The 18,460-nt window shown below is 34.6% G+C and overlaps 1 protein-coding gene across 2 annotated transcripts in view; it reads right to left on the reverse strand.

The window, feature by feature from the left end:
- The window catches only part of DMD (dystrophin), a 1,160,174-nt gene that overhangs the window by 642,200 nt on the left and 499,514 nt on the right, over positions 1–18,460 (reverse strand). For both annotated transcript variants that reach the window (XM_059491405.1, XM_059491401.1), the window contains exons 20-26: positions 17,867–18,108; positions 15,969–16,149; positions 8,633–8,778; positions 7,096–7,308; positions 4,632–4,745; positions 3,351–3,506; positions 797–967 (exon numbers count right to left, since the gene is read on the reverse strand). In XM_059491405.1, the coding sequence (XP_059347388.1) occupies positions 797–967; positions 3,351–3,506; positions 4,632–4,745; positions 7,096–7,308; positions 8,633–8,778; positions 15,969–16,149; positions 17,867–18,108 (1,223 nt within the window). The remainder of the gene's footprint in view (positions 1–796; positions 968–3,350; positions 3,507–4,631; positions 4,746–7,095; positions 7,309–8,632; positions 8,779–15,968; positions 16,150–17,866; positions 18,109–18,460) is intronic.

An 18,460-nucleotide genomic window follows, 5' to 3' on the forward strand; every position in this document is an offset into this window, starting at 1 on the left:
AGATATTTACTTTAGATATCTGTCTCTTTTACAAATGAGTTGTTCCATAAATTTCCTTATATTATGCGTATTCTGAGTGGCAGCAAATTATTTGTGTAAGTAAATAAAGAGATCATCAGTTGTATGGTCTGAAACTCTCAAATACTGGAAAAAAACATAGAAAAATGAACAGCTTGAAAACAAATTGTTCAATAGATTGTCAAAGCTATATGTATGATGACAATCAAGTTATAATCTGGCTTCCTGAATAGCACAAGCCAAACAATTCACCTCTAATAAGAATTACGCCCACATCCAGTGGCTTAGCAAGAGTGTGTTGAAGCATGTATCACAAATTTGTTGTTTTGTCCAAAGGTCATGTTCCTCCCACATGAAGGAAACATTATTAATTGAGATCAAAACATGCTGTTTCTATATTCCTGTATTAAAGACATAATATTCGTACATAGCACACACCAAGATGCATCTTAACATCTCAATTTTTTTCTGCTCATTCTAATGCAAAGAGAAGACATAAAACTGATTTCACTCTACTGCTGCTAACACCCAAATTTTAGGAATTATTCCTTAATTAAAAGAACATTAAAGCTACATCCAAATCAATATCCAGTAAAGAAAATAGGAAAAAAGCAATGCAGTGTTGAAGAATATCAAATATCTTCTAGCATATTCCAAATAGAAATTATTTCAAAACACCTAGATCTGAAAAGGTATTTTCCTAAAAACAGAGTAGACTTTCTTTACGATAAGAGCTTCAAAAAAAGTTTGAACACAGCTCAATTAGTTTATCTTTTACCTTCAGCTCCTCAACAGCTTTCTGTAACTCATCAGGTGTTTTATACTCAAAATCTCTTTCCAGGTATTCTTCCTCAGCTTGTGTTATCCACTCGTGCATCTCTGACAAATCCTTTCTGAGACTCACAGTCTTATCCAAACCACCTTTTAATGCAGCCTTCTTAGCATAGGCCTTTAAAAAAGAAAAGATCACATAGTACTTGAAGAAAAGCTGCTGTACAAACTTGAAAACATTTTAGCCTGAAAAGGATCAAATTAAATCCTACAATAATAAAATTGTTGTTATTAAGCAGATGTTAACTAGTAATTAGGTAGATAATAATGACAAACAATCAAAAAAGTACTACATTTGTATGCATCCTTTTTTTAGCAAATCATGGCCCTGCAGAATGAGTGTTGTAATGATACTAGAACGAGAATCTACACCATATGCTGAGGTGATCAGAAAACAACTGTGGAAAAGAACATCTCCCAGGGATTAGCTTCTGTGAAATGTAGAAAGAATAACCACAGGAGATTTTGAAAGCACATTCAAGGATGAAACCAAAGGCTCTTGAGCTATAAAGTCAGATGGCCTTTAACTAGTTCAAATGCAACTCACTGGAGAATAAAGCAATATGCATATTCTTCTGTTTATTAAGTCATTTAAGAATGTCTCCAAAAGGTGAATACCCTAAAAATAAATAAAGAAAAAAGTCCAATCTCCTAGTGGAAGAAACTATTTATCTAAAAGGGAAAAGCATTACTACCAAATCACCTGGCAATCACTAAGTGGGGGTCATATAATTGAATTATCCAGCTCATACATAGAAGTAGAACTAGATAATAATTTCGATCACCTCCATCCCAAGCCATTCTCTGATTCTATTAATTGTGCATTAACCTTGTCAAAATTGTCCCTGATTATGCATTTATCATCTTTCAGTAGAATTAAGAAGTTTGCATCAAGAATAGTAAGTTGCACTGGTGCTATTTCTCAGAATTGGGCTTGCAGAGCTTATTGCTCCAATATTCTGCTCTGTGGTGCTGTTTCAGTAAACTTCATTTTTAGTAATATCAGGAGAAATTTTCTTAGTATTTGGTCTCCATTTCTGACATTTATCGATTTGTTACTCATGCTTGATGACTGGCTGTTAAACATAAATGCTGTTCTACATAAATGTTGTTTTACAGAACAAAATAGAGTAACAAGCAGCAAGTATAAAAGCAGAATTGTATTTGGCTCTGTAAAATTGTCTCTTCCTCAGTCCCAGAACCAGAAGAGAAGGTAATCTTCTATCACCTGAAAAGAGTATCTGAATTGCCAATGACAATTGCCAACTGTCAACTCTCACAGTCATATTAATTGCATGTATATCAGCCCAAGCTGACTTTTCCAAATCTTCTCAAGAAACATCCACAAACCAAATTGATTTTTGTATTTACTATTCGTGTATTTTAATAGCTATTGCTGAAGAAGTTGAGTTAGAAATGCCCACTGAGACAGAATAATTTGTGCCTTGTATTGAATGAAATTATTATAGACAGATTTTCAGGCAAGTCAGAGCAGAACTGTGACAGACTACTATACTTGTAAGGTAATACTTGAAATTTCTGTGAGAGAAGTGCAAAGGTATCCACCTTATTAATATCAAAAAGCAAAAAAAAAGGAATGAAATACTCCATGATAGTGAAAAGAATAAAAAACTGGATCAATAAAATATCTTACAGATTTTAAAGATCAATTTTTTTATGTTTATCAAAAAATATAGAGAGGCTATTTTTCATATGTAAAGTGAATAATAAAAATTTAAGAAAATATTATACCTCATTAAAAGGTAACACTTTTACTTTTATGAAAATATACATTAAAAAAGTACAGAACAGAAAAAGGCAAGTAGGAAAAATTTAAAGGTAATACAACATGAAAAAAAATTTTTTGAACTGTCATAAAGAATAAGAATCCAAATGCCATCAGTGAAATAAAAGTAATTTTTAGCTTCTTTACTCTGCAAAATTATTTATTAATAATGCCTTTAACTAAAATAAAAGAACTGTCCTTTCCTCTTATGTCTCATTCTTTCAAATCTGTGTGACTCCTGGAGACTAATTTATACACATACATATGTGCACGTACTCTTAATTCTGAGTTATTTAATTATGAATCCTTCACTGCTTTAATGTCTTTTTTCATCCAGAGTAATGACATGCAATTTGAACAGTGTACAAGAAAACATAAAACTAACTACAGCACTTGACTGTTTTGGCAAATACCTTAACAACATCTTCAGAATTTTAGTTTACAAGAAGCCATAAATCATATTGCTGTCAGACCTAATATATTAGTATATATCTTTGTTGTAAAAATAGGAAGGTATTGTGTTATAAATAAATAAAAAAACTTTACATATAAAAACTTTACATATACTGCTACAGGCTAATTACATTCTGTAAAATATTAGTTGAATTAACACTTCTAAATTCTGTTTCATTTGCATATGTATAGATGGACAAATTCTGCCAATGAAAACCCTGATAATTAATTTAAAAAGAACCAGTCACAGCAGGAGATTTACCTGTTGGCAAGTGTGGTCCCACTGAGCATTGAGATCCTTTAGCTCTGCCTCTATTCTGGAAGCAAATTCTGGCTCTGCTTCACTCTTCATTTTCTTCCCAGTCTCATTAACACTGTTCAAACTGGGCTGGATTGTCTGGATATCATTTACTAAAGCCTAAAGGAAGAGAAGTTAAGGCAAGCAGAATTCACACAAAGTTTCAGATATGATATCCCTATGAAAATGTGTCTGCATGAGATTCTGACTTGTCTGGGGTCCAGATCTCCAGTAAAATGAGGACAATCAACAGACTTATTTATGGGAAGAAATTAAAAAGGAATGAGCATCTGTAATGTCACAAGCTGTTGTTTACCAAATAAAATAATATAATTTTTAAATGTTATGTATGCACTATAATCACATACATATATAATGTGTACATATATCTCTTAAAATGCTTCCCTGCTGTTGATTGAAGATATGAGAAATACCTAGATCTTTTATGCACATTTCTGAAAGAACATTCCATTATAATGATGAAAAATAACGATAATTCTTATTTAAATAATGGCTAAGAGAAAATATGAGAGAACTTGCAGTTCTATAAGATCACTCTGAATGCAGTATTTCATAGTATTTACACATCCTGCCTGAACATCTTCAGAACTTGTAAATTCCACTGAGCATATAGACAGGGGCCATCACAGATTAGAAGATTCACTTCACTTACACACTCTGCTGGGACAGGAAGAATTTGTAAACCCTGTGATGGAAGTACCAATACTTCATGATGCTTTAAAACTCTGCTGGGATACCATCCTGGAACTTGTAAGTTTAGTGAAAAAAGAATGGATATAACTCACAATGCCTGCAAGTTCTTTTTGTACAATCAGAAAAGATGGTAAATTAGATGAGTAACAGATACAGAAAAAAAGATCTTTTGGCACAGATTATACAGTTTAAAAAAAAAAATGCAATGCTCAAAAGCTCAACAAAGTCAATTAACAGTTGACTTTAGAGGCTAGCTATATATTATTTTCTGTATTTGTTGGTGTGATCCTACTATAAATACATTTTAAAAAATCACTTTAATACCAGCCTCCTTCCGGTATTAAAGTTTCCTTTTTATAACTGAATTTTTCTTCAAACCCAGGACATGAGAAAGGTTTGAATACACTGCAGAGGGCAATCCCCTTTCTACATGAATTTATTTTTAGGAACAGTAATAATTTGTGTAACTTCTGTATAAACTTAGCTCATAAGAAGAATTGAAAAAATGCCAAGCAGGCAGGTAATACTCACTGTACATTGCTCAAGTTGCTTTTCCAGTGCTTCTGAGTCTCCAAGGGCAGGCCACTCTTCCTTCAGAAAAACATCCACTTCAGCCATCCACTTCTTCAGTGTTCTAGTGTCATTCTGTGTATTAAAAAGACATTTCATTGCATCACACAAAACCTGACTGGCAAGAGTGTAATTCAACCTGGCACTACAACTAAAACTCATTGCAATGTAATTTCTACATTATTGAACTCTCTGAAAATACAAACACAGCAAACAAGTTAAACCAATTTTACCTGTACACTTTAACCTGTACTTTGACCATTTCTGACCAAGTTTGATGTGTCTATGAGCAGACAACCTTTTGGCTCTCAAATTTATGCCTTCTAGATATCATTTGTGTTTAGATAGTGCATGCTTGTTCATTGTTTCCCTCGATGGCTTCAGATTACTCATACTTGGCATTTAATTTGGGCTCACCCATCAAATGTTCTGTGCTTTCATTTAAACTCCAGATTCCTTTTGGAAGTTTTATGCTCTAGTGACTATATTTCTAACAGAACACAGCACAGAAAAAAACCCTGACTATTCAGAATGAAAAAAGCCAATGTAACTGAAAGAGATTCACTCCAGAAACTGAAATCATATAACGAGTTAATGAGTCATTTTGGTCTCTCAGTTACTCTTTCTAGCACTAGAACAGGAATATTACTTCCATAGCCTTCATTTAACTCTTGCAGTTAACCAACAAGTCTTAACATCTAATACTTGAAAAGAGGGAATGCTACCAGTCCAGGCAACATTACATAGGTAATCTAATAACTTGAAAAGTAGAATGAGATTTACAAAATGCCACTTAAAATTACCTTAAAATGCCAACTTTGATAATCAGATGCACATATTAAAATAAAATACATATATGGCAAAAACTTCAGAAGTAAATTATAAAGCATTTTTTCGTCAAACTATTTTCATCACAAATTAAATACATATCGATATTACATGCTGAATGCAAAGCTGAATTAAAGCACAAAAAGGGATGCTAGAATAGAGACTGTGTCCTAAAAAGTATAAAAATATGCCTTAGTAACTATTATGAGACAAGTAACCAAAGGGAACATTTCCTTAATGTGAACGATATACTTAAAAAAACCCCAGGCTAGCCTGGAAAATGAACTGAATTAATAAAATTAATCATACAAAAATTATCAGTATACTCCAGAATGGCAATTACCAAAACACTGTTGAAATATCTACTGTGCATTCCATTATCCAACAGTAAAAATAGTTCAGAATCATATTTCATTATGAAACTTTAATACCTTTACAAGAATACTTTTCGTTCATTTATGTGGTAAAATATTTATCTGGTAGGATTTTCTTAAAAAGAGATTAATCTCCTGCTACCAATGAAAATCAAATGTATGACTCACATTTTTAATCAGATTGTAAATGCATTTTGTTTATGAACACTGATTTCATCATATCCTATACTGAAACATTCCATAAATTACAGCAGCTAAAACAATATTCTGGATGAGAAGTCATTCAAGAAGCTCAAAAGACAGTAACTTTTATAATAGATGTGTAGCAGAGGGCTTTTGGCAATAAATATAGGGAGTAAAATTTGCGCGCATCAACAGCTCATGCTGCTTTGAATGTTTTACATGAGCATGGTCATGATGCTCAGGACCTTTTAAGACCAGGGGAAAAGCTCTAAATTTGGTGGTGAGAGTGAAGATGGGAGGCAGAGGAGAAGAAAAAGACAAAAGCTTGAATTTCTTAAGCAAGTGTTCTGCTTTTTAAATGTGGCATTGTTTTGGGAGTGGGGTGGCATCTGTGAGGAGAGGACAGGTGCTGTTCTGTGCTGAACACAGACAGTTCCAGCCTCCCTCTGTGGAATCGCCATAGGACATGGCTGATGCAGTGGTCAGCTAGAGATGCTCAGTGGCAATGTATTTAAGAAAGGACAAAAATATCAGACAGAGGACGAGAGGGAAAAAGTGAGAAACAGCCCTGCAAAATGTGAGAAGCAGCTTTACAGACACCCTGGTGAGGTTCTAATGCTGCCCTTCTATATACCTGAAAAACACTTCTGCTTTCTGGAAAGCTGACAAGATACTACTATATTACAGGTGACTTTAATTATGTGAGTGAATTCATTAAAGTCAGTATGGTACAGCTACTTCAGATGCATGTATAAGTGCTTCAGCTACATTGAAAAAGAAGTAGAGGATCATTATTTCCAATTTTTAATTAAATTAGAGTTTTTTGCTAATGAAATAACATAATCAGGAACAACCACCAAATCAGAATTCAAAGTAAAATCTGTACTCATCAGAATTGAGCAGAAATTCAAACACATTTTTTGACATGTTTTGATATCTCACTTTGGTGTTAATTCCCACAAGCACCTAAATGCGTTCTGCCTTAGTCTCACAGCAGCAAGCCGCCAGGCATTAGCAGAGGCAGAAAAAGTGTGATGAACCTGGAATCTCTGGAGTTTGGTCATGCGCTCCTCCAGCTTCTGGCACTGCTCCGCCAGCTGTGCCGAGAGCTTCTTCCAGCGGCCCAGCACCACCTCCAGCTCGGAGCGGTAACTCCGGCCGACCTCTGCAGGGCCTCTCCTGGACAGCTCCTCCACAGTCGTGCTGAGATAGGTCAGCCCTTTCTGCTGCTCTTGCAGAGAACTTTGAAGAGCCTGTGAAAAAGAAGAGAGTGGAATTCACGTGCCAGGCAATTCCCTTCATTTTACAAACACGGGCGACACATAGAGGTCTCCTTTGCTAAAATATGCAATGGCATGACTTACTGAACAATTTGGAATTGTTTTTCTCATACAACTTAGAAGGTTTTTTAAGTTGAACTGAGAATATAACCAGAAGTATTTACACTTGTTAATAGATGTGATCTATGTACATTTCACTAATTCGAGATAAGAATTTGCTATGGCCCTATCATAGACATCTTTTATGGAAAATCCTTTCCTTAGGAATTTTCCTCCTGAGAAGCTGAAAGGCCTCAGGAACAAAATGTAAGCAATGATTATCTGCTGCTGTGGAATGCAACAGGTGCATCTGTGATTGGTCTCATGTGGTTGTTTCTAATTAATGGCCAATCACTGTCAGCTGACTCAGACTCTCTGTCCAAGACAGAGCATTTGTTATCATTCCTTTTCTCTTCTTAACTAGCCTTCTGAGGAAATCCTTTCTTCTATTCTTTTAGTATAGTTTTAATGTAATATATATCATAAAATAATAAATCAAGCTTTCTGAAACATGGAGTCAGATCCTCGTCTCTTCCCTCAACCTGAGACCCCTGTGAACATTGTTACATGGCCCTGATAATGACACTTTCAAAAGAACCAGAACACGGAGAAAAAAAGTAAACTTAGATAACTGAATCTGTGATACAACATTTTATAACATCTCAAAAATTTTATAATTCTCAGCCCAAATTTACTTCATCTAGTTTTTTTTTTCTATATTCTACGTTTTATTTCTGAATATGCATCAAACAATATGTTCATTAGCCATCCGAGAGTACAAACTCTGTCAGACATTGAGATACAGGGAAGGTTTGTAGCCACTGGCAGAAATTGTTCCACATTTGTCTACTTGTAAATTTGACAGGAAACCTGTCAAAAGACTGTGCTGCATTTTGCAAATCAGAATCATTTTCATGTCAGCACTGGAAAATGAAATTACCTAAATCTATGTTTAACTACCAGAACTATTATCAAAGGAATATTTTATATACCATGGGGAAAAACAAGGGCTTTTCCTTAACATTTTAAATATCTTATAAAATTGCTTTCAATGGTGAACACCATTTTAAATTCCTTAACTTCAGGAATCAATATAAGCGAGAAATCAACCACCATATCCTGAAGCCCTGGCCTAAAACCAAAATGAGCATTATTTACTCAAGATCCACAGGCTTCAGCAGATTTATGTACCAAACTAGAGTTCTATTCTTCTAAACTTCTCATTTGAGACATTTTTGCTCACAGCTTGATCACTCACCTTGAACTCCCTGAGTCTCTGCTCCATGGTTTCATATTCAGCAATTGCAACCTGAGGCATGGAGAGTTTAGTTTCTGACTGCTGCATCCACATAAGTATAGTGTTCATTGTCTCCTTGTAGTGTGCAGGAGGCAAACTGTCAGAAACTACATTCAATGGGGAAAAAAAAAAAGGGAAGGAAATAAAAGAAGGAAGATGGAAATAAAACAATTTTTCACTTCACTATTCGGATTGCTGACAGAAGACACTTGATAAAAGAAAAAGCCTTATTGAATTCTACAGCTGTTTTGCAAGACATTGCAACAGGCCCACTGTTTATCAGAACTATAAAAAATAATTTTGGAAGAAAAATTGTTTTGAAAAACGAACACACTCCTTCTAATGTTTGAGATATCTCTACCATTTATGAGTTTTGTGCCATTTGACTCCATTATTATAGGTCAAAAGACAACTTATATGGCCAACACAGCTATTTTAAATATGTGTGTTCAGAGATCAACAGACAAATCATTGTACTTAACCTACAATCTAATTTCAGAAATGTATTAAGAACTAAGTTTATGTATTCAATGTTTCTGTTCAAGCAAAATGTTCCATTTAAGACATCTGTTAAAAGCTTAGAAAATTAATCTTCCTTCTACAATAAAGTTGAATTTTATTGAACTGTGCTTATTGTGTCAATATTACAGCTACTGCAAATAGACAATATCTGGCACACACATAAGCAACTCATTAGCAGATAGATTCCCTCTGCTATCAACAACAGTTGCCTCTATGCTCACTGAAAAATGTGTAGAGAAATAGCACGGCTGGTTGGAACTGAAACATTTCCAACTTGTTCATAATAATGAAGAATATAAAAGCTAAAAAAAAGTTGCACCCATTGTATTTCCTGTATCCTCCTCAGTGTTCTCTGGTGTTTCACAAAGAAATGTACGGAAAAATAATAAAGCTGTCCAAAAAGTAGTTTTGACAAACAATCCAGTTAAAATTTTTAAGTGCAAGCTTGCTTACATCGTACAGCAGTGCTTGGCAGAATGTACCTCAGATTTTAATCTAATTTTTCTAATTTTTTAGTTGATAACAGAATGCTACATGAAAAAAGAAATTACATTTACAGTCAGATATCATAGCAACTTCCCAAAATCAGAACAATCTCTCTTGTGAAGAATGCACATTTTATGGCAAACTTTCCTCATAAATGACTTGCCTGATGTGATTTATTAAATCTGGGGATTTACAAAAGATCAAACTTGGCAACAGGAAAGACAAGAATTTCTTCCCTTGTGAGGTATTTGTGATTCAGAGAAATCAATAGTAATAAATTCTTGGAAATACAAACGCAAAAATTTTCCATCTTACTCAGTAACATTTTAAATATTTTCTTTCCTTAGTGAAATTTGTATTGTCTTTGACTCATTTTATCCAAACAACTTCTACTTTACAATAGAACATACATTTAAACTCTTCACTCAAAAAAAATAGAGATATAATTTGAGCAGCTCAGATATGTTAAAGAATTATACAACTCTTAACTGTAGTTTTATTTAGAAATATGAAATGGAGTTTAGTGTTGTGATGTAGTGTTTGACTTCTCGAAGTAAGTTTTCCCTTTAAATGAAAAAAAATCTTATGATCAATGTATAACTTCAAGCATTTAAGTAAAAGAACAGCTATTTTGGTAGTACTGAAGAGTACCTCAGAACAGATGAAAACTGCTATAGCAAACTCCACCAAACTGCATCAAATTCTAATCCTGTAAGTTTGACAATAATAATAAAAATTTTAAAACCATCCAAACATTGCAAAACATTTCAATCATTACTTAATTGTAATGAGTTATGTTTCCTACTATTGGATAGACTAAATAAGAGTTCAATGGGATGACAAGCATTGATTTAATCAAACTAGTGTCTTTACAATTTGGTTATTAAATATAAATTTAAAAAAACATTGTTAAATTGAGTGTAACCATAGTTTTCCCATTTCACTTTTCCAGATTACTACAGATTAGCAAGAATGAAACACTTTTTGATTCTTTAAGATAGACAATGTGTCAGCATTTTCATCCACAAGGAAGCAGATTAACTTTTAGGATGGCACTTAAGAGCCTTTATTATTTTAGCAGCACATGAAGGAAATGGTAAAAATTCAGTCAAGCTCCCACAGTGGGATTCACATTACCCAGTAATAACTGTCTAAATAATCTAACTCATTTATGATCTCTCTGTGGGCAATATGTATCTCTAAAATCCCCATGGTAATAATATAAACCCACATTCAAGACTTGTTTATTTTTATCTTAAAATTTGCTTTGAGATAATAATATTTATGGACTAAAGTCCACACAATAAGCAAATCTCAATAATATGGATTCTGCTGTATGATCTAAAAAAAAAAAAAAATATTGGCAATGAGAAAGATCTAGTATGTCCTCAATATGGGCCTAGTTTAGATATAGCAAAACTAGGTCCATGGCAGAACTGTAACAAAATATCACAGACAGAAATCACAAAACAGTTATTGTGAAATATCAGAATACACTTCCCATCCCAGAGGGGAAAAATGTGTTTGAATTAATCTATTCCACTTGTAGGGAATGCATTTTGGTGTGACTGACATTGTAAGCCCTGAGAACTGACAGGCAAATGCATTTGCACTTGCATATTTCTTTTAGAGAAAGTCCATACATGTGGAAACAAAATGCTCAAATAGCTAGCTAGGATTTGTTTCTAATAAACAGGAATATCTAAATATGAAAAAATAGCTTTACAACTAATTAAAATACTTTGTTTTTCCTCATTGCTCTCTTGGTTTTTGTGACCAGATTTTTCACTCAAAAATATTTTCCGAAGTCAGAAATGTAATGAGAATACAATTATCTCAACACTGACCAAATCACCCTGGATAGGGTGAAATGTGTTTCTCCTGCAGTCATTACAAATCCCACTTGTCATCACACCATTGTGAAAGACAATAAATATAATCTATGGGACCATTTTAGTAAAGACTTATTCCCTGAAATAAATTAAGAAGATTGAACTTCATGTATTTCCAATAAAAATCTCTTCAGTAGTAAAACCAGGCTGATGTTTTCACAACTTTTTTTTAAATTATTTTGTAATAAAAATACTTGAACCAATTCATCAATAAGTCTTTCTTAATAAAAGCTGTGATTTTCTTCTCTCACATTTTTAACCAGAAAGCCTCATAAGGAATCTTGTGTAATACTTGATCAATGTTATGCAAGTGATTTAAGACTTCCAATTCTCTTTGTTACAAAGCTCATGAAAGAAACAGAAGGGAATAATAGAATCACAGAGTGGTTTGGGTTGGAAGGAGCCTTGAAGATCATCCAGTTCCAAGCCCCATCATGGGCAGGGACACCTTCCACTAGATGAGGCTGCTCAAGGCCCATCCAACCTGGCTTTGAACACTTCCAGGAAATTCCTTCTCCAGTTCTACAGGACCTTTTGTAACAGTAAATGCATTTTAAAGACACAATTCTTTTTTAGGTGGGCTTGTTTTTCATCCACAAAAATATTCATTTTTACCACTGAAAAAAAGGACAAAATCACCTACAGAGTAGAGGACATTATCTCATACACATTCATTTCACAGGCTGCTTTGTCCTTTTGATCTTGATTTACATAAAAAATAATTACCAGAGGAAACAGATGGGGTGAAAAAAAAGAAAAGAAATTGCTTGCACGCTATTTATTAAAAACAATAAATTCTCACACACATCTGAACTGTATCTTCAGCTTAAAAGACACATTTAAAGAAGGTTAAGCAAGCTTTATCCCTCAAAATCAAAGAGCAATGAATATTTTTACTACTAAATCATAGTTCAGGTCTTAAAGAAAACTTTTAGCTATGAAGTTTTCAAGATACTTGCTTAAATTTTTCCTTCCTCAAGTATAGAATGATTTGTGAAAGATTATTTTATGTATCATTACAATTTCACTGCCACTTATAACCCATTTCCAATGTACTTAAAGCATCAAAATAAGTTAGCAGTTCAAAGTTTTAACCAAAGCAGAATAATTACAAATAAACTCTAAATGGTCATTATACTGTTACAGTTACTGTAATTTATTATCTTATAAAATTCTGCCAAGTTTGAATTGCATGAGCACTATGTAATTCAACACTATAAAATATTGTATTTATGGATTAGAGAGAATAATAATGTGCATGTGAAATAATTTTAAACATGGCATGGGTAAATAAAAAGTCTAAAGAATCTTTCTATGATGCAGAAGGCAAAATCTTTCTAAAGTACTTCCTGAAATAAACAGGAGAAACATCATTTGAATGCAGATGAATAATTTATGATTAGTAATAACAACAGCAATGATGACAATGATGACTTCACCTTTGGGAATTACTGATTCTGCAAAGGTAGAATCAGAACTTGAAAGAAAAGCACAGTGCATAAATTCATGAAGCAGACAAAAATGGAAATATATATGACTTTTTCTTTGCCACCTCCACCTTGATACTTTTAATTTTACCTGCGACAAAAGCCTTTTTTTAAGTTACTTGCTAAAAATCCAATTTCCCTCAGCAGAACGTGCATCTCAGTGAGAACATGTATCTCCATCAAGGCCACGACTGGGTAGCAGCTCAATGCAGCGAGACTGAGAAGCAGAAGCACCTTAATGGAATTCAGTTAAGCCACAGAAGTAGAGGAGTGCTGGAATGAATCAGCTGCCACCCAGGAGGGAGTTTGAACCGGGGAATATTCACTTACCTGACACTGAGTGCCAGCTCCCCCTGGGCTCAGGGGGAATGGGAGGCTGACCATGCTGCTCCCTAGAAATCTCTCTGATGCAGCAGCAGTTAGTTTCAAGACAAGTAAATATAAAGTACAAAACCTCCTTTTTCACCAGGGCATTACAAAATCTAAGCACTTCCTTGGGAAATCAAGTTATTCATACCCAAATCATTGCCAGCATTGTCTATTTCATTCCCTTGTGTAGATTACTGATCAGTTTTAAGCTCAGGCTGACCTTTAATTTTTCTATATGGCAATATTCTAGACATTACTCTAAATGTGTCTGGGGAGAAGAGAGAGCTGGATTGCTGCATACATCATATTCAACATCACATATGGACATACAGACATTCTGTAAAGTGCAAAAAATGGGGTTGCATTTCTTAATATTTTATGAGATTGTATCTCTTTCCTAACCAGCACCACAAAATAATGGAAAAACCCCAATCAAAGAGGTTTCAGAATTTAAATTGGGTTTTATAACTGGAAATGATAATCAAATCATGGAGAAAAATATGTAAGAAAATATAAGTTAGTCTTTAGTATTACTTTATTGACAAATCTGCAGCAGAGAGAAACTACTAAGCACTCCTGAATATTTAAAAAAAAAAAAAAACCAAAACTAAGCTGCCATCACTTTCAAAAACCACAGTCAAAACCTAACCAAACAAAAAATATTTGAGGGTGACAGTTCCCAAAATTAGAGAAAACTGTTTATGAGGGAAAATTTCTCTTGAAAAACAGAACGGCTAAATACCTTCATTCATCAAAAGATAAAGAATCAATGGAAGATTAACAAAAAAAAAGCCTCTCATAAAATAAACAAACCTTTTATGACAGTCAAAAAAATATATCTTTTTAACTTAAAAATCAACCTTAATTATGAATTAAAAAAGAAAAATCTTTTTAAACACGTGTAGGTTTTATTCAAAGGAAAGAAAAAAAAGGATCAAATATTATTACTGATCTGCAGCACAACATTCAGTCCTCAGGAGACTTTTCCATCTGTAGGAAATAATTTCAATATTTTCTATTAAAGTAAGGCCAGAATAAAGACACGGGATATGCCCATCTGTACAACACAAGAAAAGTAGTAACTGTCCAGAGCTCCATGCAATATTGATTAAATACTTCTGTTCTCCTGCACTGCAGGAGACTCTCCCCAGCCTGGTCAGTGCTTCCAGCTCAGGACAGCTGTTCCTGCAGCTGGCCAGGGCACTGGAGGAGCAGATTGCAGCCCAGGCTGGGGAAGGAATTCCCAGGAAGAACTTCACTAAAGCCCATGGCATTACAGCTCAGGCACTGAACAGTATTTACCTTACTGGACCAATCAACTGGTTAATTCATGGCCTCTCACCACAGTAAAAGTTGGTGTGGCAAACCAAACAACTATGGAAGTTTAGACAGAGGAGAAATCATAAAGAAGCCAGCATTCATGCTATGTTTCTGTTGGAAGAATGGCAAACTGGTTCCAGCATATAAAATGGTTTTTACATCTTGTCCATTTTTCACCCTGAATTTAGAGTAATGAAGAAACTATACACTCTGTAATGTTAAATTTCTACAATTAATTCTTTCATGACTTGCTATGCGACACTTGCATTTTATTTCATCTGTTTTCCCATGCATCATCACCTCTTCAGTTTGCATATGTGGACAACACAAGTAAAATAACTATAGCAGTGCAGTAATGTTGTATTGAAAAAAACAATATCCAAGACTCTCTGTGAAAGAATTTAGGAGGAATATTAGAAAAATCCACTAGAAGGAGCTAGCACTATGTCAAATTTCAAATCAGTACAATAATTTAGAGATATGGTTGAAGAGGTAAATAATATCTTTGCTGTTAGAAAAAGTTAAATTTGTATTTTTTTTTGTCTGATACTTTTTAAATTTCATAAACTAATACAGAAAGAGTAATTACAGATATGCTACGTATCATTAATTAGGAATAGTTAACTTTCTATTTTGGTATAGCATTTTGCCCCTTTTGAAAAATTCATTTTACTAAAAATATCACAAATAATGTTATAACTGGCAGTCATGTGTTCTGCCTTGCAAATAAGAGTTTGCCACATGACAAAAAACTAGATATGCTAAGGTAGCTACTCTCTTTGATAAGATTTATGGAGTTAAATTTCCATTTTGTAAAAATCTAGAGCAGATTCACTCCTGTAATTAAGCTGTCTTTCCTCTCTACTGAATTAGAGATGGACTGCCTTGTCTTATAATCCAGATAAGCAAAGACAGTTTTATGGTGCCAAAAAATATCACTGAATCTGCCCATAAACACACTAACAAGAGGAAGTTTGATGGCAGAACTACGTTGAGTGGAAGCTTTGCTTCTGAATAGTGTACCTTCCCTTGATTTCTTAATAAAAAATGTGGAATGAACTGATAATTTTTGAAAGACTAATTCAACTGCAAAAAAAGAGCACCTGAATTGCACTGCTGGTTTAGTATCACAAAAGCAAATACAAATCTGGGAAAGCAAAATATAAACACCTATTCCATACTGCTAGTCAGGCAAATTGACTTCTTGTCAAGAACACTTACTGGTCTGTAGCTGCTTTTCTCTGGCATGCATATCAGCAAATATTTGTTTGAAATGGCTGGTAAAAGCAGCAAGGTCAGCATCCAGAAACACTGGGGCTTGTTCTTTCTCTTTGAGCGCTTGACTTTGAGCCTTTAGCCGTTCAATCTGAGGCTGCAGAGTTGACATTCGAATGATTTCATCCTGCAAGTGCAAACAATAAAAAAATAAAAAAATCAAGATAGGATACACAAGAAATGAAGCCACTAGTGCTATGAAATCACCACTGTTTCAGTGCGCATTGCACAACTATTTCTCTCCCAAATACATCAGTTACAATAACCATCAATTCAACATTTTAAACCTTTCCTCACAAATCAATACCTCTACTCCAAATAAAATTGTTAATTGAAATCACTGCTTAAAGCCACCTTAAAGTCACTTTCACATGACATTTTGCTCAAAGAAAATAAGAATGAGTGCACATTACATTTTCAATCCTAAGGAACATCTTTTTCATCTGAAGATGGGAAGAGAAAAACACCACGCGTACCATAATTCCAGACCTATGTCTGTTAGATTATGTACAGACTAAAATGAGGTAGAAAAGGAGAGATGAAGATGCCCAGTGATTTCTAGCAGCCTCACAGCAACACATTAGAGGCTGAAGTTAAGATTAGGATAGCACAGAGCAGCTGGAAGGGACTTTCAGGAAGCATCTATTCCAATGGCCTGACTGCTTCAGGGCTGACAAGTTAAAGCGCGTTGATAAGGACGTTTTCCAAATGGCTCCTACAGACAGCCTGGGGGCACCCACCACCTCTCCAGGAAGCTTTTTTGTTACACTCTTCAAACACCCTCCCAACTCCAGTCTAAACCTCCCCTGGCACAGGTTTGAACCATTCCCATGCATCCTGTGCCTGGAGAGCAGGGAGAAGAGATCAGCACCTCTCTCTTCACTGCCCTTCTCAGGAAGCTGTAGAGAGCAATGGGGTTGTGCTGCTATACCTTGTATACACTGTGGCATGTGCAACTACAGAATATAAAATAAATGAGCAAAGTAAGCCAAATGTACAGTTCACAGCAGAGATATTCAAAGAAAAATTTTCTGCACAAGAACAGAGATCTCCATAGGCATAATGCCAGCCTGGAAATACCTGAAAATTGAAGTAATAGCATAAATCTCAATTTGGGTTTCAATATTTTCTGGTTGAGAGCTTCTGGAGTCATAGATTTCCTAAAGTCAAACTTCTACTAGTATATTATGCAATTTATAATGCAACACTACAATATATTGCTGTTAATCAGTATTTGCTTGTAAGCTCTCCACCCACAGAGCTGTCTACAGTAAGAGAGAGAAGCAAATTTCTATGGTAGTACAGCACATAAATAAAAAACCATTAGGGAGACTTATAAGTAATTGGTGTGACAGTTTTTTGTACAACTCCTGTGATCCTCTCATATTGTGACAGAAGAATATTCCTCCATTTGAGTACACGACCCACACTGAATCAGAACACAGGGTATGTAAGAAGTAAAGTGGCCTGCAATGGCAGAATTTTGGACAATGTTCAGGCACAGATCCTTAACAGGATTTAATGAGGAACCAAAGACATAGATTTTTACATGAAAAAGAAATATGAAAATGACTTTAGGCCCACAGTTCCCTCTAAGTGTCTAAGTATCCTAATAACAAAATATTTGGGGCAGATTTTTAAATACCCATATCCTGGGTTCTACTGCCTCTTTGTTTCTTTACCAGTCTTTCCCTTCCTTGAACAAATATTTTCAATAATTACTTTGTAAATCCAAAGAGACCATATACCATTTTTATAGTGAAACACTGTAGGTCATAACCTGTCCCACTGTTGGAACACCTATGAAGCACAATATCATAAAAAAAACTTGAACAATCTCTAACCTTGCATCTTTCTAACTGAGCTTTTACTGTAGCAGGATCTGTTGCTGGTGTGGGTTGTGTTCTCAGCCAGTTTTCTGCAGCAATTGCTGTCTGCTCCAGTTGCTGCAGCTGGGAGTAGAAGTCAATGATGTTATTTTGGTACTCCAGCCATGCCAGTCTTTCACTCAGCAACTGACAGAACTCAATCCAGCGGCTCTTCAGCTGCTCTGAGGCTTGTCTAATGTTGTCAGGATTCAGACCCTCTAGAAAAACAACAGAAGATGCTTAAAGATAAACAAGTTACAAAGAAAAGGGAAAAAAAAACAAGTAGGATAATTGAACAATTCAGTTTCTCTATTTGAGAGCTCATAAATCCAGTTAATGATTTATCACCAAATAACAGTTCTGAATCTACAGATGTTACACATTAGTGGGGAAAGCATATCAAAATATTTAACATTGCTGCCTGGGTAGTTTTGTTGCTATGGGAATGAATTATAAACTACATTAAAGTACAAGAATGGGAATAAAGCAAAAAGTAGAGATACAATACATAAAGCTAATTAAAACTGCTGTAAGAAATAACCAAATGCCTGACAGCTGGATTTTGAGAAC

The sequence above is a fragment of the Ammospiza nelsoni genome, chromosome 2 (genome assembly GCF_027579445.1).
Source record: "Ammospiza nelsoni isolate bAmmNel1 chromosome 2, bAmmNel1.pri, whole genome shotgun sequence".
NCBI lineage: Eukaryota > Metazoa > Chordata > Aves > Passeriformes > Passerellidae > Ammospiza > Ammospiza nelsoni.